At 40.2% G+C, this 26,234-nt stretch overlaps 2 protein-coding genes across 7 annotated transcripts in view; both read right to left on the bottom strand.

Moving 5' to 3' along the window:
• Positions 1-665: 665 nt before the first annotated feature.
• The window catches only part of LOC119905011 (polymeric immunoglobulin receptor-like), a 94,298-nt gene continuing 68,729 nt past the window's right edge, over positions 666-26,234 (bottom strand). The window contains exons 1-6 of one of the 2 annotated variants that reach the window (XM_038721678.1): positions 10,939-11,069; positions 9,200-9,535; positions 8,917-9,045; positions 3,255-3,362; positions 2,602-2,642; positions 666-1,667 (exon numbers count right to left, since the gene is read on the bottom strand). In XM_038721678.1, the coding sequence (XP_038577606.1) occupies positions 1,545-1,667; positions 2,602-2,642; positions 3,255-3,362; positions 8,917-9,045; positions 9,200-9,535; positions 10,939-10,978 (777 nt within the window). In that variant the 5' untranslated portion in view covers positions 10,979-11,069 and the 3' untranslated portion in view covers positions 666-1,544. Of the gene's footprint in view, positions 1,668-2,601; positions 2,643-3,254; positions 3,363-8,916; positions 9,046-9,199; positions 9,536-10,938; positions 11,070-26,234 lie in introns of those variants that run through there. The other variant, XM_038721674.1, reaches the window with a different exon arrangement.
• LOC119905019 (polymeric immunoglobulin receptor-like) lies at positions 14,957-20,504 on the bottom strand. 5 transcript variants are annotated; one of them, XM_038721697.1, is made up of 7 exons: positions 20,394-20,504; positions 19,603-19,947; positions 18,978-19,293; positions 18,735-18,813; positions 18,408-18,530; positions 15,604-15,720; positions 14,957-15,286 (listed from the first exon to the last, which is right to left on the bottom strand). In XM_038721697.1, exons 3-7 carry the CDS (start codon positions 18,978-18,980, stop codon positions 15,204-15,206), a joined length of 405 nt encoding a protein of 134 aa, XP_038577625.1. In that variant the 5' UTR covers positions 18,981-19,293; positions 19,603-19,947; positions 20,394-20,504; the 3' UTR covers positions 14,957-15,203. The 5 variants fall into 5 exon arrangements, 4 of the variants coding, with proteins under 4 accessions (XP_038577625.1, XP_038577626.1, XP_038577624.1 ...); XR_005444774.1 differs by lacking the exon at positions 18,735-18,813; XM_038721698.1 differs by lacking the exon at positions 20,394-20,504 and having other exon boundaries at positions 19,603-19,964.

Genomic DNA, 26,234 nt, shown 5'->3' with positions numbered 1-26,234 from the left:
AAATATAACCACATTACTCCTATTTTAGCTTCATTACACTGGCTCCCAGTATGTTTTAGAATTGACTTTAAAATTCTATTGATCACTTTTAAAGCTCTTCATGGCCTCTCGCCTTGTTATATTTCTGACCTTTTAGTCCCATACGCACCAGCACGTACCTTGAGATCCTCGGGCAGAGGTCTGTTGTCTGTTCCAGAGTCTCGACTGAAAACTAAAGGGGACAGAGCGTTTGCTGTCAGGGCCCCGAGGCTCTGGAACAGCCTGCCCGAGGAAATCAGGTCGGCTGAGTCAGTGAACTCTTAAGTCCCTTCTTAAAACACACTTTTATAGGAGAGCCTTTCCCGATCTTATTTGACTTTATTTTATCCCTTTTATTTTATTGTATTTTACTAATTTTATATTTAACTTAAACGTGTATTTTAGTCTTTTCAATGTTTTCATGCTTTATCTTGTATTGTTTTTGTATTATTGTCTTTACACTTGTTAAAGCACTTTGTAACTTGTTTTTGAAAAGTGCTCTACAAATAAAGATTATTATTATTATTATTATTTTATACTGAGAGAGATCTGGGCAAAGTGGAGGATATATACCCTGAAAATTGTTTGGTGGTCTCTGGTTTTTCAGTTATCTGTGGACAGCTTGAGTCATGACAGGGCAGAAAAACTGATTTTTACATTGTTCATTCTTTATTGTGATGAGAATCTACATCAGCTTTTATTCTTTCATTGTCTATTAATACACACAAATTATACACAGGAGCAGATACAAACATTACCATTAATTAAAGAAAAGAAAATGACAGGAGAGATATAAACTAAAACACATTGTCATGGAAAAAAAGCTAGCTGCCCAGCATGATATTTCATAATTTCAAAAATTATAATTTTATTGATATTACATGGTAAATAATACATATAATAAATATATATAGTCATAAAACGCTGGCATGGCCCACTCACGCCACCAAAGTAACCTGCAAACAGCAAGCCAGTAAATCCACCAGCCAGATCAGCCCTGGGAGTCTGGATCAATCAGCTGACCTTTTGGCTTCTTTGGACAGCAATTTGTCCACGTTAGCAAGCAAGCTAACATTCTCTAATGTCAGCCACCAAAACCCATAATGTTTTTCTCCTTTGCAGGAATCTTAGTTTTGACTTTGAACTTTGTGTTGCTGACGTTTGCAAATTCTGTTTCTAAACTAATGTTTCACACATTTGTTTCTGTAGGGGAGCAGAAAAGAAGGCACCGGGAGCATATCAACATCTCATCCTTTGGATTTAGCCAGAAAAGCAATCCTGAGCCCTTTACATCTGTCCACAGGCTGTTATAGTGAAACCAAGACAGTCGGGGAAGGTCTAATTTTTTTAAGTTCTGGTCTGAATCCAAACTGTAATGGAACCACTAACGTCTAGGTCTACGCTGCTTTTTTCCTATTAAAACCTGCTAAAGATCATGTGGACTGGTTCTTGGTGAGAAAGTGTTAATCTACCTGAATACCTGAGTATATGGCAGAGTTGCAGTGCTCAGTGAGACACAAACAGCATCATTTGTGTTGTGTGTGTGTGAGTGTAGCGTAGGTCTGGTTCTGATCCCTGCTGGCTGGATCGAGGCTCTCGTAGGTGGATTCAGATGTAGAAGCTGGAGGACAGTTCTCATAGAGGGCGATCTGAAAACAAAAAACACAAACATTTTGACAAAGAATGACCTACAGTGATCAGACACATCCCTTTCAATACATTTTTGGAGGTGACTCCTGAGAGCAGGAGGCAGGAAACGAAAACCAACACATTACAACCAGTTTGTGCATGAGGGTGGAGACAGAAGCTCTCTGCTAAGCTATATTTGTGAAAAAGAGGATTATACTGCAGAAGTGATTTGGTTTCTGTTGACATTTTGATTTTTTTTTCCCACTGTGAAACCCGTCACTACTTGAGTCCACAAACTTTCTACAGCAAGGTTTAAAGTCTGGTGGGGCTGTTAATAAGTTTGATGGTTTTAGGTAACTTACAAAACATTGACGTCCTACTGTTAGTTGGAATAGAATAAAATAGTTGGAATATAAACACAGTCCATTCGTGGTTGTACAGCAGTGTAACAGAGTGGAAGCTCTTTACGCACAAATGATCTTTGGCTGTACAGACACAGACCTGATAGAGAAAAGTTTCATTTTTGGCCCTTACAGAAGTAACGTTAATCAGCCAATGTTTTAAGCGGTGAACCTGGCAGTCAGCGCCGGCTAAACATGTAAGATTAAAGATTCAATAACAGATTTGTTAGGGTCAGAGTGAATCTTGATGTCAGAACTCAGGATCCACTCACTGTGTGCCCAAAAGATGTTTATAGTAACTCTCTAATTTTCACTCCTACGTGCAGTGAAATGCTGCACTGTAGGCGTGAAGGAGAGCTGCGCTGCAACACAACAAGGTGACTAAACACAGCAGAGTTCAGTAAAGAAAGGATCAGCATGTGATCGGTGTTATTTAAGCCGATACTATCTATTAAAATTTCTCCTGATTCCAATCCTGAGAATTAACTACTGTCTCCTGCACTGGTACATCTTATCCAACAGTGAGAGTAATCAAAGAGTTAAAGAAAGTCACCTCCATGTTTGTGCCATCTGAATTTCCTCTGGTCTGCAAACCTGTGAAACAGACAAAAGTATTTTTCTCTATTATAAATGGCGAAACAAACTAAATAAAATAAAAATAAATAAAATAAAAAAATAAAATCTTCTTGTACAACAATGGCATTCCATCCCGTAGCTGTTGACCACAGTGGTGGACTGACCACCTGACAGTGCCATCTCTAGAGCCACACTCCCAGCACGGCTACAAAATACTGTGTTCTCTATACTGATCTAACTATCATTAGCACTCTGTAGGTCTACAAAACCTGCAAACAGCAGGAAAGTAATGCTGTGTATTTCCAAATACCAATTTGCCCGCCCCTCAAATATCAGTCGTTCCACCTCCCCACCCTCCTCATGTATTGGCATTTAGTTGAATTTGTTTGTTTCTTTAACATGTCTTTCACGCTCATTACATTTTGTGGGTGTGTGAGCTCAGGGACAGTCTGTTCCTCAGATTTGTTCCAGAGAATTACATGAGCAGAGCCACACTGTCAAACTACAGTATGCATTGATGCAAGTCTTTTAAACTTTGACATGAGTGTCCTGACTGAAATGTCATTTTTAATGAGAAATGGGAAGTTTCACTTGTTGTCGTTGCTGTGTAAGTGTTTCCTGTTGCCTCACCTTTAGGTTTGGTGTTCCTCTGAATACAGATTATCATCAGTGTCAGCTCTGAGAGGATGACTATTATAGGAACTACATACAGCAACACAGCGGTGGAGGAGGACAAAGCTGTGGTGGAGGTTGAAGAAAGAAAGTTTGTTTTCAAGATGCTTCCTGAACATGTGGGACCTGAGGCCCTGTTCATGCAGTGCTGTCAAACTTATTGTAACACCTGAATAGCTGTCTATTTTAAACAAGATATCAAATCCTAAAAACAAAAGAATATAGTTTACATACACTACCGTTCAAAAGTTTGGGGTCACATTGAAATGTCCTTATTTTTGAAGGAAAAGCACTGTACTTTTCAATGAAGATAACTTTAAACTAGTCTTAACTTTGAAGAAATACACTCTATACATTGCTAATGTGGTAAATGACTATTCTAGCTGCAAATGTCTGGTTTTTGGTGCAATATCTACATAGGTGTATAGAGGCCCATTTCCAGCAACTATCACTCCAGTGTTCTAATGGTACAATGTGTTTGCTCATTGGCTCAGAAGGCTAATTGATGATTAGAAAACCCTTGTGCAATCATGTTCACACATCTGAAAACAGTTTAGGTCGTTACAGAAGCTACAAAACTGACCTTCCTTTGAGCAGATTGAGTTTCTGGAGCATCACATTTGTGGGGTCAATTAAACGCTCAAAATGGCCAGAAAAACAGAACTTTCATCTGAAACTCGACAGTCTATTCTTGTTCTTAGAAATGAAGGCTATTCCATGCGAGACATTGCTAAGAAATTGAAGATTTCCTACAACGGTGTGTACTACTCCCTTCAGAGGACAGCACAAACAGGCTCTAACCAGAGTAGAAAAAGAAGTGGGAGGCCGCGTTGCACAACTGAGCAAGAAGATAAGTACATTAGAGTCTCTAGTTTGAGAAACAGACGCCTCACAGGTCCCCAACTGGCATCTTCATTAAATAGTACCCGCAAAACACCAGTGTCAACATCTACAGTGAAGAGGCGGCTGCGGGATTCTGGGCTTCAGGGCAGAGTGGCAAAGAAAAAGCCATATCTGAGACTGGCCAATAAAAGAAGAAGATTAAGATGGGCAAAAGAACACAGACATTGGACAGAGGAAGACTGGAAAAAAGTGTTGTGGACGGATGAATCCAAGTTTGAGGTGTTTGGATCACAAAGAAGAACGTTTGTGAGACGCAGAACAAATGAAAAGATGCTGGAAGAATGCCTGACGCCATCTGTTAAGCATGGTGGAGGTAATATGATGGTCTGGGGTTGCTTTGGTGCTGGTAAGGTGGGAGATTTGTACAGGGTAAAAGGGATTCTGAATAAGGAAGGCTATCACTCCATTTTGCAACGCCATGCCATACCCAGTGGACAGCGCTTGATTGGAGCCAATTTCATCCTACAACAGGACAATGACCCTAAACACACCTCCAAATTGTGCAAGAACTATTTAGAGCAGAAGCAGGCAGCTGGTATTCTATCGGTAATGGAGTGGCCAGCGCAGTCACCAGATCTGAACCCCATTGAGCTGTTGTGGGAGCAGCTTGACCGTATGGTACGCAAGAAGTGCCCATCCAACCAATCCAACTTGTGGGAGCTGCTTCTGGAAGCGTGGGGTGCAATTTCTCCAGATTACCTCAACAAATTAACAGCTAGAATGCCAAAGGTCTGCAATGCTGTAATTGCTGCAAATGGAGGATTCTTTGACGAAAGCAAAGTTTGATGTAAAAAAGATCTTATTTCAAATACAAATCATTATTTCTAACCTTGTCAATGTCTTGACTCCATTTTCTATTCATTTCACAACGTATGGTGGTGAATAAGTGTGACTTTTCAGGAAAACACAAAATTGTTTGGGTGACCCCAAAGTTTTGAGCGGTAGTGTACATACACATGCATTTACATATTTAAGTACTGTAGAAGAACATCTTGTTGAAGAAAAGTTAATTCTTTGAAGAGAAGAACTTTCTGGAACACATTGTGTTCTTTCTCAGTGGGTATAATTCAAGTGGAAATAGCTCATGTCGGAGCTCATTGCACTTAATCAAGGTACACAAAAATCAACAATATGAGACATAAAATTAAACAATAACTATTAAGTATTTCATTTTCAATTCAGTAATATTATACCTGTTACAATCTCAGTAACATGCACGTGCAGAGAGGGCTGCGCTGGGTGCTTGAGCACCTGCCCTTTTGTTCACCCAAAGTGCCCGTTTGTCAATGAAAAATTTAATGAAATAATACAGTTTAAAATTTGTAAAGGCCCTTTTGTGAAGGCCCGCCCAATAAAACTATTAGTAAAATGAATGAATAATAATTTCACAGTAAATATAATGACCACGTGATGACCTTTCACCTGATGACCTCATCCACGACGAGCCCTCCCGTTCAGACACCGTTAGTGTTTCAGCGGCTCTGCCTACAGGACACCTTCGATTCCGCCGGTATGAGGGGTTTGCCACAATGTGCTAGTTGTGGGTTGTTGGATGTATTTTAGAAGAATGACGCAAAGAGAGCAGCACAATTGTTGTGTATATTGTTGTCACCTGTAGAAGTAGCGTTAGCTGCTGGCTAACACTGTGCCGACAGCTAATGTTACTTCTACACACAGATAAACAAAGGCCCTCTGTTCACTTCACTGTTTGAGGGAGAAAAGTTTCACGGGCGTCGAGAGGTCTGATCTTTTTTATGTAATTTGACTAAAAACTTTCACTTAAACTAGGATTATTACAGTAATGTACAAAGCATAGTGTGCCTTAAAATAATTATAACAACATTGGTAAAACAGGTTTATACTGATACTTATTCCTCCTACTTCCGCCTACTTATCAGCCCATTTCATTCAGAACAGTATTGGAATAGATTTAGTCTACATTTTAACTGTGTTTACAACAGCAAACCTGCTATATAAACGAAATAACTGGAAATACATGTACCGTAAAACTTCAACTAATAGCCGAGTCCCAAACACCTCCTTTATTGGCCTGGTGTGGGAACACATTTTGACAAATAAAGCCTGCCTCAATTTAACGCCTGGTTTATTTATTATAGAAGTTCTTTGTATGTATAAAACCTCTTAGACCTTTAGCTGCTTCTAAGCTGCTTAGATCGTTAAAACAAATATTAATGTTTAAACAGTATGATCAATATGTCGATATAGACTTGCTCAACATGGTTAGACCGGTTAGATCCCTCACAATACCACTGTTAAGTGCATTTAACGGAAACAACAAGACCCAAAGTCTAATTCTTCTAGATTTTACCGGTGTAACCTGCATGGCTACAAGAGAGGAAAAGGGGAAGAAAGTGCTGACTCACGTTAACTTTGAGGCCCTCGTTAAGCCTGAATGTGTCCGTTCCTTGATTATTTATATTCCTTTAGTCTGTAAGGGTCCACCGATCTGTCTGCTAACTTCTCTCATCCTGCACCGTGTTGTTGTCTGATGTTAGCCTACTTCAAAATAAAAAGCGCATAAGCAGTCTGTCGGAGCTACATCAAATGAATGACATGTATTTGATATTATTCGATAATTTTTATGAATAAACTGTTTCATAGTAGTTTCAGTTTTGTGCAAAAAGAATTAAAGGCCTGTCCCATATGGACGCCTGTCCCAAATAAAGGCAGGGTCAATTCAGTGATTATTATGGCTATTATTCAAAGTTTTACAAAATAATATCTGTGTCAATGTAAAGTAAATATAATTCCTGACATCAAAGTAAAGCGTGACGAAGAAAGGGCCCTGTTAGATTATAGAAAAAGGTATGAAATGTTATTGTGAAAGGTAAAAGCTACTCTGTCATGGTTATTATGGGCCAACAGAATGAACATACACACACACTCACACACACACACACACACACACATCTTAGTTTATTTATATAGATTTATGATTACAGACATATAGTCAATCAAAATCCAAATATATCTCAGATTCACAACACAATATATAAAATCATTATCAAAATATTGCCTATAGACACACACAGACAGACACACAGACACACACACACACACACACACACACACACACACACCTGTCTATATTTGTCTCACTCTTACCCCTGCCTTGGCCAACCTTGTCCTTTCTCCAAGTTCTCAGAATATTTCCCACATTCTTTTGAATCTGCTATCTTATTACCTGCAGCTCTCTCTGTGCAGCAGTCTCTGTGAGCATCTCCTCTTATTTTCTCATAGCAGTCAGCCTTGGCAGCGGCTGCAGCACTACAGCAGGTCACATATTTGTTTCATCAGCTATTCTATGTTTGTTATGGCTGTGGCTCAGGAGCTAGAGCCAGTTGCCTGTTAATCGGAAGGTTGGCGGTTCAATCCCTGGCTCCTCCAGCCTGTATGCTGAACCCTGAATTACCCCTGGCTGTTCCACCAGTGAATGAATGTGAATGTTAGTTTCTGTTTGAGCACTTAGGCTCAGTGTGTGAATAGCAGATGTAGTGTAAAAGCGCTTTGAGTGGTCAAAAAGACTAGAAAGGCGCTATACGGAGCATTTACATCTAGTCACAGATCACCACCTGTATTATCAGCAACCCCTTCACCAGCAACTGTTCCCTGTAAGTTGTCAGCCAACAGTGTTTTAAAGCTAGAGCTGGGTATTCCCTGCGTTTCTTTTTACAAACTGTCACAGCATTTGCTGACATATCGATACAGAAGCATCAGTATACGCACATCAGCAAGGAATACATAACAATATATTTCCGTACCGATATTTTGAGAACAGCCCTATTTAAATCCTTGTTCCATGTGCCCCTTTTATACTTTGAGCACCTGCCCTTCCAAAGGTCTCTGCACGGCCCTGCTCAGTAATGCGTGTTGCAACGCATTTTAACCCAAAATTAAGTGGTGTTTTGTTTTTTAAGACGATTCATCCTATTTCACCCATCCCCCCCTCGCTATTAATCAGAAGGATAATTTTTCCACCCGACCCACCCGATCCGCAGATATAACTCTGCACATAACTAGAACCCACCAGAATAATGCGGCCATTAAATAGCAGTGAAAGTAACTCAAAAGTAGTGTAAAGCATTACAGTTCAGAGACAGTAATATTGTAATATAACTAATTACTCCCAAATGACAGTAATTAGTAATGTATAATGTATTACATTTTGGAAGTAACTTTCCCAACACTGTTCATTTTTTATGGAAATCACTAACTTCTGATTGGCTGGCAGGTGTCCAGGAAAATCATATGATAGGACACCTCATACATAGTTCCAGACAACAATTTAGCTACTGACTGAACCGTGTGTGAATCATTCTTCAGCCTAGCACAATGCCTTCAGCTGGATACAGTTCTTTTAAATCAAATGGTGTTGTTACAGCCATTGCTCAATCTGGTCCATCATTGCACACATCCCTTCCATTTGACTAGCTTTCATACGAGTGTTTTCTCATAGAGGAGTCTCTGTTTATTCAAGTACTAAACAAGTACTTTATTAAACTCATGTACTTGCAAAAAAACATACCGATCTATTTTACATACACACATTAACACATACAAATTGTGGTTTCACAGCTTTGACTGGGACCTTCTCCATAGTCACTGGCTGAGATGCTTTGCTAGGTGCTGGAAGGACAATTACATGTCATTGCTTTCAGTCTTAGACTTTCATCTATCAAACAGTGTGTAGATGTACCTCGAGGTGATGCTGTCCCAGTCTGCTGCTGGTCAGTCTGAGAAATCTGTGTTGGTGTGGAGGCTGATGGGTCTGATGTTGAAAAGACCGGTAGAGTCAATTTTGGTTTTGAAGTGGGAACTACGTGAGCTGTGAGCAACAAAAACATGCAGAAATGAACATTTATCAGAGTTCACTGGGAATTTAAAACATCAGCAGCTGTCAATGAAAACTTTCTTCAGACCTCCAGAGACATGAACAAACATTCTCATTCATTTTACTTTTACTTTAAGTGGAAATTCACCATCTGTGACAATGATCTTAAACTCCAGGTAGGAATCTGGTGATGAAGGTCTCCCCAGACCACACCTGTACCGTCCTGAGTCAGACTTGATCAGCTGTGTGATGCGCACAAAGTAAAATCCTCCTCTTTCATTTGAGATGCGGTATCTGCCTCTCTGATTTCTGACACCAGTTGTTTCAGTGAGGATGTCCTCTGGTTTACATTCTCTCTTGCAGAAGAACTTCCTGACTCCAGGTGAAGAAAAGGGGCATCTAACTCTGATATCTCCTCCTTCAGTTCCTGTATGGACAGATGGGATCTGGGCATTGGTGAGACCAGTGTTTCCATCCTGCAGAGCTGTTGAAAAGATGAACAACAATAGTTACTGTCTGAACTTCCTGTAAGATGCTGCAGTCTGATCACAACATTTGCTGCTTCACGTCACACTGGGAGCTGCCCAGTTCAACCAGTCTGTGGCTGAGGATCATAGACTGGCACTGTTATTTCGCTTTTAACATCTCTGTCCTTCTTTTATCCATCTTCTTTTATTATCCTCTGGATAAATAAAGGTTTCAAAACATCAAATGTAAATTATAAAAAGTAACTGATTCCCTCCAGATGATTTAATTTAGAGTTTATTTTCTAGTTTTGCTGCTGTTATGGTTTTTGATATTTTTTGTCCTTTTAACTCTCCTCCTTTCTTCCTTCCTTTTTCTCTGAGCCATAAAATTGTGTGAACAATGATGAAACGCATGTAAAACTACTTTTTTTATGTCAGTAAAAACATCCATTTAGAATTAAATATTAATTTTAAAGTGGAAAACAGACTATACAGCAGAACAACAGTAACAGAGCCCCAACAAAACATATGAAATACTGAAATCAGTATTAAAAAGGAGAACCAGACAAAATGTGAACATAAATATTGTAGATTAAAACTTTCAGGTCAGTTTTTAAGCCACAAACCACAAGAGTTCAGTGAGACTTTCAACATTCTGTAACTCTTTCTTCCCGTTTATCAGAACACAGAACTGACTGACTGTATTTACATCAGAGCTTTAGCAGGATTTGTTAGATGTGTAAACAGTGATCAGTAGGTTATGAATTTTTTTTTAATGTGATGTAAAATGTGATGTTTATTTATCCAGTTCTTAAATCCATGCATTTCTTTTGTTCCTGTTTGTGTGATATCTTTCTGTAAAATCTACTACATACAGAAGTTATATCAAATCTTGTGAAGCTACAACAAAGTCCACTAACAGTCAGGCTGAAGCAACAGAACACACAAACTCTGTCACCATAAAATACAGCAACAAGCAACAAAATTGCACTTTGTTACCTTTGAAAACAAGTAGAGCTGCAACAATTAATCACTTAATGGCAACTATTCTTTTTTGCATTTCACAGGTCAAAATGTCAAACAGTTGCTGGTTCCAGCTTCTCAGATGTTGGGATTCGATTCTCTTCTAACCGTGTAAGATTATGCCCTTCATTTTCCTTCCTCATGTGCAGTTCATTTTAAGAAAGTTAACTAAAGAACTATTACTGGACTATATTTTAAAGGATATGTACTATCCTCAAAAAGAGCTCAAAAAGATGGAGGTGAAATCCACATTCTATGTGAGGACTGTTTTCAGACAGACTTGAACATCCATTAAAGTGCCTCATACCTGACTCTGATCATCATATTTAACTCATGAGAATAAATAAAGAAAAAATACATAATAAGAGAGAGACAGAAATCCAAAGTGAATACTCACAGAGGAAGAAGAAGCAGATCAAAGTGTGACGGACTTTCATGTTGAGGCTCTGATGGTTTACTGCTGCCTCTCTGACTTCTTCACTGACAAACCAGGAACTTCTAACTTCTTTAAATGATGGAGTCCCTCCTCCAAACACAAAACACACACACACACACACACACACACACAGCTCTACTCTCCTCCCCTCTCCTCCCCTCTCCATCATCTATATTTGTACTGCAGGGTCTGAGGTTACCTGCACATTTATGTTGTAACACAATCCTCAATGTTTTCTTTACGTCCAGTTCAGTACTGGTGCATTTATATAGAACTGCAATCATCATCACAGGCGTCTGTTTATGTTGTCTGATTACTAAAAGTTGATCCACACCTTCCAGCTAATCAGAATCACCTATTTTTTTCTTTATCATCATATTTTACTCACAACATCATTCTGTATTGAAGAAGACTTGATAATTGATTAGTAGTATTGTACTGCATCATATAATATCAGCATATTATGTGTTTGTTTTTGTCTTTTAAAGCAACAAGTAATTATAAATGTCAAATAAAGGCATTATAATTAGAAATTTTAAATACTCAAGTAAAGTACAAGTAAGACTGTTTCAGCAGTAATCACCTTTTCCGAGTAAGCTGCTCCTACAAATATCTACACCATTGATACTGTAAAATCAAGGAGAAGCAGTTGACAATGGATGTATGGATATAACTAAGTTACTGAAAATATCATATTACTGAAACATACTAAAAAATTTCATTATACACTAAATAAGACATTTTGAAAGATTGAACATTGCCTTTAACTGTTTTAATCTGTAAGGTGTCCTTGAGTGCTATGAAAGGTATTATTATTTATTATTATTATTATGTCTCTTTTGAATGTGCCCCTCAGACAACGGGCCCCAGCCTGGCCCCCTCAATAATCTAGAACCGCCAGTGTCCCTCACAGACCTTTTGCGCCCTTTATCTACACTTTAGTCCACATCTCTCCAGACTTTACCTGAGGGAATTACTTAATAATAATAATATATTATTATTAATAATAACTTAGTTGGAGGTGGTGTGTGTTCGCATAAAACGGGCGTGTTCGGCCGTGCAGGCAGAGATTTTTCGCAACGGCGCATGCTCTGTATTTCTCCAGAGGAATGCATGTTGGTAGTGTCAGGAAATTATGAATGTAACTAAATCTAATTTTGTGGTGGACAACAAAGCCAGAGAGGCTTGTTGGCTTCGCATTGAGTAAATGTGTAGCCTAATTATCTTCCCATTGTTCTTATTGTAGTTCAAATCTCTAGTGTGTATTTTACAGGCTCTTTTATGTGTAATATGATTAAGATGTAAAGGTACAACTGCACATAAGGTCCATTGTAATAAAAAAAAGGAGCCAGCTAGGTAGTCCTAATAATCCGAGAGAAAATTAAATTTCCAAGATTAATCTACAAGTAAAAAACTTGAATATTCTCTGAAATTATAGTCACACATTTATGAGAGAAACTTTGCAAGGCTGCAACATCACACATGTATTATGCATGCAGTGGAAAGTTATATTAAACTTTAATCGGATTTAACAGTGAGGAAAAACTCGTGAGTTTAGCCCACAATCACTATCATGCACCTTAGAGACTTTGCCTTGGATCGGACGTATTCAGAAGAAAACAGAGTGATTTTCAATTTTTTATTATTTATTATCATTTATTTTTATCATTTATTTTTATTTTCATCTAGGTAATTTTTTCTTCTCTCAGTTATTAGCCTAACCCCCACCCTGGCTCCTTATTTTTGGACACGTAAAATAGTCATCTAAATATGTGAAAACACTTCAATTATAGACTACAGATGGGCTACATATAAGAAACTCTCTAAAATCCCCACCGGCTGCAGGGCTCGCTGTCTGAACGTAATGCTGTTGTGTTCAGAACTTCATTCCAACCGCAGTGGAGCAAATCAGGATGAAATCTAAACATATTTTATGAAGTGGTGTTTATTAATACCCTTTTCATCAGTAACACTGAGTACAGATGTGGTTTGTAGTCCATGTGTAGGGTAACCTCGAGTTAACCACGAGCAAAACCTGCTCGGAGCAGTTTAGAGATGCGGCGTAAATTGCCATGGCAACAGACCTCGAGTAACACCTATCCACCTTTCGTAGTACGGGTTAATCAGGAAGTTACACCCGACACCAAGTTACTCCTGAAGTTACGTGAATAAGCCAGTTACCCGCTTCGTAGTACAGACCATACATCTAAGTGTATGATGTCATTTTGATAAAAATAAGTAAATGATTATTTGAAAATGACCTCTCCTCCAGTCTGTAAGGCAAAAACCTGGTGTAGTGACTAAGTCCTAAACTTTAGCCGCGACTGGTTGCTAATTTGGATTATTGTTTCTAACGTGTACTCAGAAAAGCGATCCAGTGTTTTCCAATAGCTTGCAGTTTAAGGCATTTATTTCCTGCGTCCTTACAGCGTCCACTTCCAATCCATAACACTAAATCATATAAAGTAAAACAAACAACATAATCCGAGCACAGTAAAAAAAACCTGTTTGCTCCTCTTCAAACACCTGTTTGCATCAGTACAGGAACTTAAATTACATGAGGCCAGAATCGGCCCTAATAACACAATGCAATATCATCATCCCCCTGTGGCTTGGAGGAAAACAACCCATTTGGCTCCTACACCTGGAATACATTTTGTTCCCAAGCTGAGGCTGGTCAGAACAAATGATCCTGTAGTGTGAGGAGCTTACAGACGTCTTAGGCCCCTTCCACACTACAACATTTTTGTTTTAAAACGCAGACCTTTTGCTACATTTCCACCTCCCGTCCAAACTAAAACTGTGAATCTGAAGATCTAAAACAGAGAACATGAGTACATCTCTCAAACACTGCAGGTTGTTCACCAGTCAGGAGCTGTGAAACAACAGCACGGCTCTGTTGGTAAATAAAAAGGAAAAGTTACGTTGCGTTCTCTGGCAGACCTGGATCAGCTGTTAGCTGTTTACAGGGTTAACGCTAACGTTGCTACGTGGCTGTGTTTTAATGTTTTAATGACCGGGTCTGTTTGTTTTGGAGAGGAGACGACCTCTGAGGTAATTCAGCTCCAGGTAGAACCCTGTCAGGGCTCTGAAGTGGACCCAGAACAACTCTCATAAGCTGTTAGCTCTAATGTTAAACACTAGCAGGACTAAAGTTACAGTACGGCTGTGTTAAAACTATAACTTAGCACAACATCACTGCTCTGTAATAACGTTATGCTTTATTAAATGTTACATTATCAAAATAGCTATATAATGTCAGTCCAGTGACTGTTACCTAACAGCCGACCTGCCTCTTACGGTGGCCCGTAGGTTTCAGGCCTAATACAAAAGCCACAACAGAATTAGTTTAGTTAGTTTGTATTAGGCCTGAGACCTATGGGCCATCGTAGCCTCTCATTCTCCGGCGGTGGCAGTAACTCAGCCTGCAGATTGAACAAAAGACTGAGGAGAATATCAGCGGTGAATGCGTAGTTCATTCCTGCTCCACAGTAGGAGCTGTCACGTGACGAATGAATGACTCAAACAGACCCACAGTTGAGAGTCGTGAACTAATCAATTCTGTTTCCTCTACTGACGGAGCCCATGCAGCTGACGTGTGACGAGTGAACGGAAGAGTCCAAGATCCTTCACGCATGCGTGAAAATGAACAATGCTGTGTGGTGTCCGAACGATAATGCTGCGATGATGTGTTGAGAAGAAATCCGCTTGACACTGTTCTTGATTATAAAAAGTTTATTACATCAAAGAATTCAGCATCAATTACAAGCTCTGCAGCAGCTTGGAGAGTGACCCAGCCTGATGGCCACTCTGTCTCTCTGTACATCGAACACAGCTTATATAGGACATGTTTAGGTCTCTGCTAAAAACCATATAAGGGCACAGTTCCTTCATAGACACTAATCTCTACTCCCCCTACCACTGGGTCAGAGGTCAAATTTCATAGAAGGGTTCACTCTTTGCACACCCATCAATCATTACTTCCCCCATAAGGGTTCACTGTTCCTCTCACCAGCTGCAGAGCATTATGTTAAACTGTAATGTCAAAAGCATATGTTATACACCACAGCTGCACTGTAGGCGTGAAGGAGAGCTGCGCTGCAACTCAACAACGTGAGTAAACACAGCAGAGTTCAGTAAAGAAAGGATCAGCATGTTAAAATATCACCCTGATTCCAATCCTGAGGATTGGCATCTTTAATGGTTGTCACCTACATTGGTACATCTTATCCAACAGTGAGAGTAATCAAAGAGTTAAAGAAAGTCACCTCCATGTTTGTGCCATCTGAATTTCCTCTGGTCTGCAAACCTGTGAAACAGACAAAGTATTTTTCTCTATTATAAATGATGAAACAAACCAAAAAAAACAAATCTCATTGTGCACATTCCTCATGTATTAGCATTTAGTTCATTACATTTTGTGGTTGTGTGAGCTCAGGGACAGTCTGTTGCTCAGATTTGTTCCAGAGAATTACATGAGCAGAGCCACACTGTCAAACTACAGTATGTATTGTTGCAAGTCTTTAAAACTTTGACGTGAGCGTCCTGACTGAAATGCTTTTTTTAATGAGAAATGGGAAGTTTCACTTGTTGTTGTTGCTGTGTAAGAGTTTCCTGTTGCCTCACCTTTAGGTTTGGTGTTCCTCTGAATACAGATTATCATCAGTGTCAGCCCTGAGAGGAAGACGATGATGAAAGGAATAGAGAAAACATACAGCAGCACAGTGGTGAAGGAGATCCAACCTGTGGTGGAGGTTTTACAGATGTTTCCTGATTAATAAATGATGATTTAACATGTGGGACCTGAGGCCCTGTTCATGCAGTGCTGTCAAACTAATAGTAACACCTGAATAACTGTTCTATTTTTAAATATGCAAAATCTAAAAACAAAAGAATATAGTTTACATAAATACACATGCATTTACATATTTAAGTTCCCCTTCGAGGGAACTCGAACTGTGTCGGTGACGACACTACGGGAACGCCTCTGGGCGTGGCAGGGCTGAACTATGAATGAAACTATTGCCCCTGGGAGGGTCAGGGCCATCCTGCACCCTTGTCCAGGTTATGTCCCTAAGGTTCCGGCCAGACTGGCAGGGTCCACGGTGCTGCAGGCGTTTCATTCCCCACCTCATGTGACGGCGGAGGACGGGATACTTCATCTGCTCTGCCCGGTCGGAGCACTGAGTATTTTCACTCTGAGGTCTTCCCGGTGGAGGAAAGCAGACCAGTTGCTGGTGTGTTTCGGGTCCCCCAAGGCTGGGCTCCCCGCTTCTAAACACACCATCAGCAACTGGATCGTTAAGACTATTTCCCTGGCCTATCAGGTGCGCAGTTTGCCTTCACCTATGGCCGTAAGGGCGCACTGTACTCGGGCCCTCCTTGCAGGGGCGTCACCCCAGGATTATTGTGACGCGGCTGGCTGGACCACCCCTCACACTTTTATCCGGTTTTACAGTCTGGACCTTCCTTCTGCACCCGGCACATAGTTCAGCCCTGCCACGAACAAGGGTTACATACGTAACCCAAGACGTTCTGTAGAAGAACATGTTGTTGAAGAAAAGTTAATTCCTTGACGAGAAGAATTTTCTGGAACACATTGCGTTCTTTCTCATTGGGTAGTTCACCAGACTTCACCCACAGGGTCCATCAATGAAGTGGAAATAGTCTTTCGGAGCTCATTGCACTTAATCAAGGTACACAAAAATCAACAAATATCAAAAAAACTATTAAGCATTTGATTTTCAGCTTTTTTTCTTTCTGGCAGGTGTCCAGGAAAAATTGGACACCACATTCAAAGTCCGGACAACACTGACTGAACCGTGTGTGAATCATTCTTCAGCTGAGAACAATGCTTTCATCTGGGGACAGGTCTTTTAAATTAAATTATTTTGTTATAGCCATTTGTTCAACCCTGTCTATCATATTGTACCCACTAGACAGACAAAGTCCAACCAGTTATCCCGCGTGCGAGGTCGGGCAAACGAGAGAGAGCAAACGGAACAACACGACAGCGAAAGCCAGCGGAGAGAAACACCAGCAGCAAGTCCCAGCCCGGCAGCAAACGCGCTGCACAGGTCACCGTGCACCCGGCAATAAAAGTCCGCCCCAACCGCCGGAAAAAACTAAGGCCACCAGCACCAGCCGACATCCCCCATGCCCAGCACGCCTCCCAGCCGCCGTGCAACACCAGCCAAACCAGCAACGAGGCAAAATCAACTAGCTCAGCTGCATGCCACCACCAACCCACCCACCTGTCAAGGGCCAAGAACTGCCCTGCACAGCCCTGCACGCACCCACACTGCACATTTCGAAAACTAACTATATACCTCAGTATCCAGAGGGGTCCAACAACTGGCCGACAGAGAAATGGGGAAGCACGGATCCGAGGCCAATGAAGCAAAACAGGGACGCAAACAGGTCCCTCCAAGCCAACGAGGAAATGCCTCCCCCGGACTCCAATGCACAAACTAAACGCCCAGCAGCCATTCAGAGACCCTGCCCAGGGAAAAAGCACAATGAATCCAAGCAGCCAAGCACCGAGCGCCACCACATCCGCACAGCGCGCGAGTCAAAATCACCACCCGCGCACCGATACCAACAACCGCGCGACACCCAAGCAGAGTGGCTACCCACCCCGCAGCAGCGGCACGCCGAATACAGGGCGAACACCGGTCCCCCCGTCCTAGGCAGCTCGAGCGCCGCACCACCGCCCCCCGCCAACACCACGCCATCAACCAACATTAAAAAAATAAAATAAACAGTCCCCCACGCCCGCACCGCAGACACACCTACCGGCCATACGGGACCCTGACCAGCAAGGCAGGACACACCCACCCCCATTAAGTGATAAAGTTGATCAAAGGGGACCAGAGAGATTGGAATTGTGTCACTTTGTTTTTTTTACAGCAGACATTTACTGCCTGCTAATGTGATCTATAAGGTGATTCCGATATTGGGTGATAATAATAATATTCTTTTTGGCCTTCCAGTTCATGAGGATAGTTTTCTTGGCGATGCATAAGGCAGTGAGAAGCATGTATGATGTGTCAACCTCTATACTAATGTCACTTAGGTCCCCCAGCACGATGAGTGATGGGGAAACTGGGACGGTTAGTCGCTTGTACAAATCTGTAATAAGTGGAGTGTGATGTATAAATCTGGATGTCATTTGTGTTTGATGGAGCTATTCCTTGGAATAATGTACAAACAAGCACTTCAGTTATGTACTTGCATAAAAACATGCAGATCTATTGTACATACACACATTAACACACACACATGCACACAGAGACAATGCACACATTTCACAGCTTTGACTGGGACCTTCTCCAAAGCCACTGGCTGAGAAGCTTTGCTAGGTGCTGAAAGGACAATTGCATGTCATTGCTTTCAGTCTTAGATTTTCATCAAACAGTGTGTGGATGTACCTCGAGGTGATGCTGTCCCAGTCTGCTGCTGGTCAGTCTGAGAAATCTGTGTTGGTGTAGAGACTGATGGGTCTGATGTTAAAAAGACCGGTAGAGTCGATGTTGGTTTTAAAGTGGTTGGAACTGTGAACATAAACATGCAGAAATCCTGATGAGAGAAATGAGTCTGTGTCTGTGTGTCAGCTGAACGGTTTTAAATGAACATTTATCCGAGTTCACTGGGGATATACATCAGCAGCTGTCAGTGAAAAATTTCTTCAGACCTCCAGAGACATGAACAAACATTTATTCTCATTTATTTTCATTTTACTTTAAGTGTAAACTCACCATCTGAGACAAAGATCTCAAACTCCCGGTAGGGATCTGGCGATGAAGGTCCGTCCATACCATTATCATCAATGCAAATCTGATCATTAAAATATACTGCTGGGGTTTAAGTTGCACACCATTAACCCTTTCTGGATCACATCCACCTTGGACTTTTTTTTAATTAAATTAACGTGCTCTGAACAGGAGGTAGATGGGTTATGAAGACACATTTTTATGACATTCAATAAAACAAAAACTCACCATCTATGACCATGATCTGAAGCTTGCGGTATGAATCTGGAGACAGAGCTCTGCCGTAACCACACCTGTACTGTCCTGTGTCTGACTTGGTCACCTGACATGCTCACATACAGTCCAAATACAGATCCTGCTTCATACTTTATGCTGTATCTGCCACTCTGAGCTCTGTTCCCATCTGTGTCAATGATAATGTCCTCTTCTTTTTTACATTCACCTTTACAGAAGAACTTCTGCCTTCCATAGACAGTATCGCTGCATCCCAGTGTGACGTTTTCTCCTTCAGTATATGTATGGAGAAAACCAGAGATTCCAGTTGCTGAAAAGAGAAACAATCATTAGTTACTTTCTGTTCTTCCTGTAAGACGCGTCTGATCACAGTACTTCCTGCTTCACATTAACACAGATCCACAGAGTCACACTGAGAGCTGCCCAGTTCAACCACAGGCTGTGACTAGAAGGGAAATCATTTGATCTAATATCAATAAATTGAGAGTCCATACATCATAAATCACTCACATTCTCCCCACAATTTAAATGTATATTTTTCCTAAGCTTTAAAAATCTAAAACTAAACATGTTGAATTACTAAATATATCCGGTTTAATGACTTTCAGTAGAAACTCACCATCTGAAACTCTGACCTCAAAGTCACTGAATGATTCTGGAACCGAAGTCCCGCCCAGACCACACCTGTACCGTCCTGAGTCAGACTTGGTCAGATTTGTGATGGTCACAGACACAATTCCTCTTCCAGAAGATCCATCTCTGTATTCAATGCTGTATCTGCCACTCTGAGCTCTGACATCATCTGTTTTAACCAGAATATCTTCTGCTTTACATTCGTTCTTACAGAAGAACTTCCTGCTTCCAGACAGAGACACGTTGCAATTAATTGTACCAGTTTCTCCCTCAGCTCCTGTATAAATGTTGACTTTTGCGCTGACGAGCCCAGTGTTTCCACCACACAGTGCTGTTGGAAAGATGAACAGAGAACCCTGATGGTCAGGACTTCCTGTGCTGTACACTGACTGTAAAACAGACTGCAGGTTAATGAGGGCGGTGTAAGAGGTGATAGAAGGTACAAGGGACAAAACAGAGATATCAAGTGAGCAGAAGAGGTGAAGATGAGATGCACTGACTCTACAGCAGTTGTTATGGTAGTTGCTGTTTTTGCCCTTTTAGCTGTTTTCAAATTCACCTACTTTCTAACATTAACTAGATAAATGAGCAGCTATTAATAACGGATAATGAATATTAAGTTTAGTTTAAATTGCTTTACATTTATTTCCAAATGGATTAGATTGTGAAATTAGTAACAGAAAACATCAGAGAACAACAGGACACCTGAATAAGAACACAGTGACCAAAAAGTGTGTGATACAGCTTTAAAGAGACAGTCAGGTAATCAGTCCTCACCTGAGAAGAAGCAGAAGAACAGAACACGGTGGATATTCATTCTGAATTTGATCCTGATGGAGACAAATCATTCAACTGAAGTAGAACTGCCTCTATCACTTCACTCCTTCCACTCTGTCTGATCAGTCAGGAAGATGAATGTGCTTTAATTTTATATTTCCTTCCTCTATCTCTCTTTCTGTTGGTTTGCTATCTTTAGTTTGATCCAGAATATGTTGACTGAAAATTTTATTAAATCACACACACGCGAAATAATTTCAACACCCTTGTCCTGTTAAAATTTAAAGACAAATGGTCGGATCAGTAAGAGACTTATGTGTTTCTTGTTCGTGATTACCTGTGCTCAGGTTGACACATCACTGCACAACAGGTCACAGTCTTAGATGTGAGACTGAGCATAAGTGCATGTATGTGTGTGGAGTATAAATATAGAAATGGCAGTGCTATCAGAGAGCAGTTTTATGTGAAACATTATCAGCATGGTCATATTTCAGATTATATATGTTGATTCCCAGTAAAGAGGAAGCGAAAGTTCACTCTTGCTGGCAACTCAACCCTTAAGATAAATAAAAAAGGCGTCTCACACGAAGGGAAGCGTGAAAAGAGGTGGGAAGATAAGAGGAGTTTTCAGCTTTAAATTTATATTATTCTGAGTTTATAATATTCTGTAATAAGTTTTAAAACTTGTATTTTGAGATAACATTCTCTATACGTATCCCCTGATGATGTCAAAATTATTGTTTTGAACAGCAAAGAAGGCACTATTTGCTAATGTGACAGTTGTGAAGAGACAAGCAGCCTTATCTGTGATTAAAGGAGCAGGAGGAAGGCCTTTTCTCTCCTTTTTAACGTCAGAAAGAAATGAGAGCAGGGTGAGTGTTTAAATGACTTGATTTAATGTATTCTGCATTTGGAGTGATGCATTTAAAACGGATTTTCATTTGTACATGCATTTAAGATTACGTAAGAGATGCTGAGCACGTGCAATCAACTTCTTTGGTCGACCATGGCAAGGCCTGTTCTGAGTGGAACCTGTCCTGTAGAACCGCCGTATGGTCTTGGCCACCGTGCAGCAGCTCAGTTTCAGGGTCTTGGCAATCTTTTTATAGCCTCGGCCATCTTTATGTAGAGCAACCATTCTTTTTTTCAGATCCTCAGAGTTCTTTGCCATGAGGTGCCATGTTGAACTCCCAGTGACCAGTACGATAACACCAAATTTAACACACCTGCTCCCCATTCACACCTGAGACCTCACTAACGAGTCACATGGCACCAGCGAAGGAAAATGGCTGATATGGCCCAATGTGGACTGTATATATATATATATATATATATATATATATATATATATATACAGTGTATAACACCACACAGTGCTGTTGAAAAGATGAACAGAGAACCCTGATGGTCAGTACTTCCTGTATTGTACACTAACTGTAAAACAGACTGCAGGTTAATGAGGGTGGTGTAAGAGGTGACAGAAGGTCCAAGGAACAATACAGAGAGATCAAGTGAGCAGAAGAGGTGAAGATGAGATGAACTGACTCTACAGCAGTTGTTATGGTGGCTGCTGTTTTTACACTTTTAGCTGTTTTCCAATTCACTTGCTTTCTAACATGAAATACATAAATGAGCAACAACAAATAATGGATAGTAAACATTTAGTTTAGTTTAAATTGATTTACATTAATTTTCAATTGGCTGGATTATATTGTGGAAATGCTGCTGCAGAAACTAGTAGCAGAATTCATCAGAGAACAACATGACATCTGAATAAGAACACATCATCATATTCATAACAGCAGCAAGGTACGGAAGCCCTAAGTGGGCATCTATTCAGACATTTTTTTAACTCTGTTCTCCCGTGATAACAGGATTAATTGATTGATTTGATTGATTTAATTTAATGACCACACAGCCAGGCTGGTGGAATTTGTTTCCAGTACAGCTTTTTGATACAGGTTCCAACATTTAGATAATAGATACTTTATATGTTAATGTCTAAATAACATACATACATACATATTACAGACACCACATTACTATATATAGCACATAATACATGAGGGGTCATGCTTAATCCACTGTCCTCAGCGTTCAGAGATCAGAGTTCAGAATGTGTATCGCTTTTGGAATAAAACTGTTTTTAAAGCGAGTTGTTCTGCAGGCTATTGTCCTGTAACGCCTCCTAGAGGGCAATAGTTTGAAGGCGAAATGTGCAGGATGGGAAGTATCAGTAATTATCTTGTGGGCTCTGCATAGTGTCCGTTTGTGATAGAGTGATTCAAGGGATGGTAAGGGTGAACCGATAACTTTAGATGCTCTGTTAATGATACGCTGTAATTTCTTCCGGGAAAATGAGTCAAGACTGCCAAACCAGACTGTGATGGATGAGATGAAGATGCTTTTTCAATGATGGTCATGTAGAAGCAGGAGATGAGACCTTACTTCTTAAGCTGTCGAAGATGAAAAAGTCTTTGCTGAGCTTTTTTGTAGATATTATCTGTGTTGATTTTCCATTTAAGATTGTTACAGATGTGTATCCCAAGAAATTTGAATGTATCAGTGATGGAGATGGGTTCGCCATCAGTGAGCACAGGTGTTTTGGAGGATGGCTGACGTCTCAGATCGACAATAAAACATCAAAAATAAAAGAACTTAAGTAAAAGATCATGGTCTGTACACCAGGTCACTACTTGGTTGATCTGTGCATGGTATGCAGTTTCTTGGTTGTTGGTAATGAGTCCTACAATAGTTGTATTGTCCGCATATTTATATAGGTTGACAGAACTGTGGTGTGATGTAAAATGGTTTGTGTAGAGGGGAAAATGGAAAAAGCCAGGGTTCACCTACTTTCTAACATTAACTAGATAAATGAGCAGCTATTAATAACGGATGATGAATATTAAGTTTAGTTTAAATTGCTTTACATTTATTTTCAAATGGATTAGATTGTGAAACTAGTAACAGAAAACATCAGAGAACAACAGGACACCTGAATAAAGAACACAGTGACCAAAAAGTGTGTGATACAGCTTTAAAGAGACAGTCAGGTAATCAGTCCTCACCTGAGAAGAAGCAGAAGAACAGAACATGGTGGATATTCATTCTGAATTTGATCCTGATGGAGACAAATCATTCAACTGAAGTAGAACTGCCTCTATCACTTCACTCCTTCCACTCTGTCTGATCAGTCAGGAAGATGGTCAGATGGTCAGGGTTGCAGGGAACTTTACTATATCACATTTTAGTAAAAATAAGGTTTTAAGAAAACCTCTGAAAAGCACAATCAAGTACATCATAAAAAAAAGAAAAGCTATTACAAAAGCTATAAATACACTCATTATGCTTCAAAATGTGTTTGTGCATATATATTGTTGCGAGAATGAGAAAAGTGTGAAGAAAAGGACACTGGAAGCAACTGGTTCTGGTTCTTTGGAGGCCTTCATAGAAAGAATTTGACTCCCTGACACATATACCAGCCATATGATTTGCCTGTGCTTTAACTCTGATGACCTGTGCTTTAAGACTGATAATTGTTGACTGCTTAGCTCGGATTGCAAGAGTACAGAGATGAAGTGAGGAAGACGTTTTTTTTTTTTAAATACAGTTTTATGTTTTAGTGTGTCTCTGCAGTCTCTTCTGCCCTGACATTTGCTCAACCTCCAGAGAGCTACTGTTGTACATGATCATATTTCAGATTATATATATGTTGATTCCCAGTAAAGAGGAAGCGAAAGTTCGCTCTTGCTGGCAACTCAACCCTTAAGATAAATAAAAAAGGCGTCTCACACGAAGGGAAGCGTGAAAAGAGGTGTGAAGATAAGAGGAGTTTTCAGCTTTAAATTTATATTATTCTGAGTTTATAATATTTTTTAATAAGTTTTAAAACTTGTATTTTGAGATAACATTCTCTATACATATCCCCTGATGATGTCAAAATTATTGTTTTGAACTGCAAAGAAGGCAATATTTGCTAATGTGACAGTTGTGAAGAGACAAGCAGCCTTATCTGTGATTAAAGGAGCAGGAGGAAGGCCTTTTCTCTCCTTTTTAACGTCAGAAAGAAATGAGAGCAGGATGAGTGTTAAAATGAATTGATTTAATGTATTCTGCATTTGGAGTGATGCATTTAAAACGGATTTTCACTTGTGCATGCATTTAAGATTACGTAAGAGATGCTGAGCACGTGCACTCAACTTCTTTGGTCGACCATGGCAAGGCCTGTTCTGAGTGGAACCTGTCCTGTAGAACCGCCGTATGGTCTTGGCCACCGTGCAGCAGCTCAGTTTCAGGGTCTTGGCAATCTTTTTATAGCCTCGGCCATCTTTATGTAGAGCAAGCATTCTTTTTTTCAGATCCTCAGAGAGTTCTTTGCCATGAGGTGCCATGTTGAAGTGACCAGTACGATAACACCAAATTTAACACACCTGCTCCCCATTCACACCTGAGACCTCACTAACGAGTCACATGGCACCAGCGAAGGAAAATGGCTGATATGGCCCAATGTGGACTGTATGTATGTATGTATATATATATATATACACATACATACACACACATACACACACACACACACACACACACACACACACACACACACACACACACACACACACACACACACACACACACACACACACACACAGTGTATAACACCACACAGTGCTGTTGGAAAGATGAACAGAGAACCCTGGTGGTCAGTACTTCCTGTGTTGTACACTAACTGTAAAACAAACTGCAGGTTAATGAGGGTGGTGTAAGAGGTGACAGAAGGTACAAGGAACAATACAGAGAGATCAAGTGAGCAGAAGAGGTGAAGATGAGATGAACTGACTCTACAGCAGTTGTTATGGTGGCTGCTGTTTTTACACTTTTAGCTGTTTTCCAATTCACTTGCTTTCTAACATGAAATACATAAATGAGCAACAACAAATAATGGATAGTAAACATTTAGTTTAGTTTAAATTGATTTACATTAATTTTCAATTGGCTGGATTATATTGTGGAAATGCTGCTGCAGAAACTAGTAGCAGAATTCATCAGAGAACAACATGACATCTGAATAAGAACACATCATCATATTCATAACAGCAGCAAGGTACGGAAGCCCTAAGTGGGCATCTATTCAGACATTTTTTTAACTCTGTTCTCCCGTGATAACAGGATTAATTGATTGATTTGATTGATTTAATTTAATGACCACACAGCCAGGCTGGTGGAATTTGTTTCCAGTACAGCTTTTGTGATACAGGTTCCAACATTTAGATAATAGATACTTTATATGTTAATGTCTAAATAACATACATACATACATATTACAGACACCACATTACTATATAGCACATAATACATGAGGGGTCATGCTTAATCCACTGTCCTCAGCGTTCAGAGATCAGAGTTCAGAATGTGTATCGCTTTTGGAATAAAACTGTTTTTAAAGCGAGTTGTTCTGCAGGCTATTGTCCTGTAACGCCTCCTAGAGGGCAATAGTTTGAAGGCGAAATGTGCAGGATGGGAAGTATCAGTAATTATCTTGTGGGCTCTGCATAGTGTCCGTTTGTGATAGAGTGATTCAAGGGATGGTAAGGGTGAACCGATAACTTTAGATGCTCTGTTAATGATACGCTGTAATTTCTTCCGGGAAAATGAGTCAAGACTGCCAAACCAGACTGTGATGGATGAGATGAAGATGCTTTTTCAATGATGGTCATGTAGAAGCAGGAGATGAGACCTTACTTCTTAAGCTGTCGAAGATGAAAAAGTCTTTGCTGAGCTTTTTTGTAGATATTATCTGTGTTGATTTTCCATTTAAGATTGTTACAGATGTGTATCCCAAGA

Source organism: Micropterus salmoides, unplaced genomic scaffold, assembly GCF_014851395.1.
Source record: "Micropterus salmoides isolate LMB-PRFRI ecotype aquatic unplaced genomic scaffold, ASM1485139v1 Ms_hic_scaffold_16, whole genome shotgun sequence".
NCBI lineage: Eukaryota > Metazoa > Chordata > Actinopteri > Centrarchiformes > Centrarchidae > Micropterus > Micropterus salmoides.
The sequence above is the reverse complement of the archived record's forward strand: the minus strand, read 5'-3'. Positions and strand labels throughout refer to the sequence as shown.

Excerpts from the sequence above, each read along its gene's own strand:
- LOC119905019 (XM_038721696.1), bottom strand. The coding sequence starts at position 20,433 with ATGAATATCCACCGTGTTCTGTTCTTCTGCTTCTTCTCAG. Across the intron at positions 19,294-19,602 it reads TGAGGTCAGAGTTTCAGATG|CAACTGGAATCTCTGGTTTT; the intron begins GTGAGTTTCTAC and ends TTCTCTTTTCAG. Across the intron at positions 18,531-18,977 it reads TCAGATCATGGTCATAGATG|TTCCAACCACTTTAAAACCA; the intron begins GTGAGTTTTTGT and ends TTATGTTCACAG.